We start from the raw sequence: 901 nt of genomic DNA, 5'->3' as shown, positions 1-901 counted from the left end.
CCCCGGTTTGTACTGTATCTCAAAATCATAGCCAAGCAATTTGCACAGCGACCGCTGGTGCTCCACACTCACTAAGTGCTGTTCCAATAAGAACTTTAAACTTTTTTGATTGGTGCGCACCAAAAAATGCCTTTCCAACAAATAAGGTCGCCATTTATGAATGGCTAGCACAATGGCCATTAGCTCTCGCTCATAGACCGATTTGGCACGAGCACGCCGATTTGGTACGAGCACGCGCCAAGAGGACTTGGCTAAAATAAGCGATGGGCCGCTGCTGTTGTATCAAAACCGCTCCTACCTCAAATCCCGAAGCGTTAGATTCCACCACAAAAGGTTGAGAGAAATCTGGCAAATCCAAAACTGGAATTTCAGTTATAGCTTTCTTTAAGCACTGAAACGCCTCCTCAGCCTCCGAATTCCAAGCAAAAGCGTCCTTCTTAAGTTGATGCGTCAACGCCCCCGCAATCCCCCCAACCCCAGCCCCAAACCTACGGTAGTATCCCGTTAGACCCAAGAATCCCCACAACTCCTTAATGGTCCGTGGGGATGGCCAATCCAACATGGCCTGTATCTTACTGGAATTCGCGGCTACTCTAGTCCGGGAAACCACATGACCCAAATACTCCAATTGTTCCTGAGCAAAAAGGCATTTTTTTTCTATTGACGTACAAATGGTTGGCCCTCAAAACCGACATAACCCTATCCAAGTGCTCCATATGGTCCTCCCACGAACAGCTGTAAATCAAAATATCATCAAAGAAGACCAACACAAATTGGCGTAAGAACAGCTTAAGTACCTCGTTCATTAAGGACTGAAAAGTCGCCGGTGCATTTGTCAATTTGAATGGCATAACTAGGAATTCATAGTGTCCCTCCGGAGTTCGAAAAGCCGTTTTAGGTA

General features: G+C 46.4%; 1 protein-coding gene across 1 annotated transcript; it reads right to left on the bottom strand.

The window, feature by feature from the left end:
* Window positions 1–190: 190 nt before the first annotated feature.
* On the bottom strand, window positions 191–735 carry LOC112094558 (uncharacterized mitochondrial protein AtMg00860-like; the record flags this gene model as incomplete). Its single annotated transcript, XM_024175756.1, has 2 exons — window positions 191–593; window positions 670–735. Coding segments are annotated over 2 exons (469 nt in total), but the record flags the coding sequence as incomplete, so codon positions are not given.
* Window positions 736–901: the final 166 nt, after the last annotated feature.

This window comes from Morus notabilis, unplaced genomic scaffold, assembly GCF_000414095.1.
Source record: "Morus notabilis unplaced genomic scaffold, ASM41409v2 Scaffold2136, whole genome shotgun sequence".
NCBI classification, from domain to species: domain Eukaryota; kingdom Viridiplantae; phylum Streptophyta; class Magnoliopsida; order Rosales; family Moraceae; genus Morus; species Morus notabilis.
The sequence above is the reverse complement of the archived record's forward strand: the minus strand, read 5'-3'. Positions and strand labels throughout refer to the sequence as shown.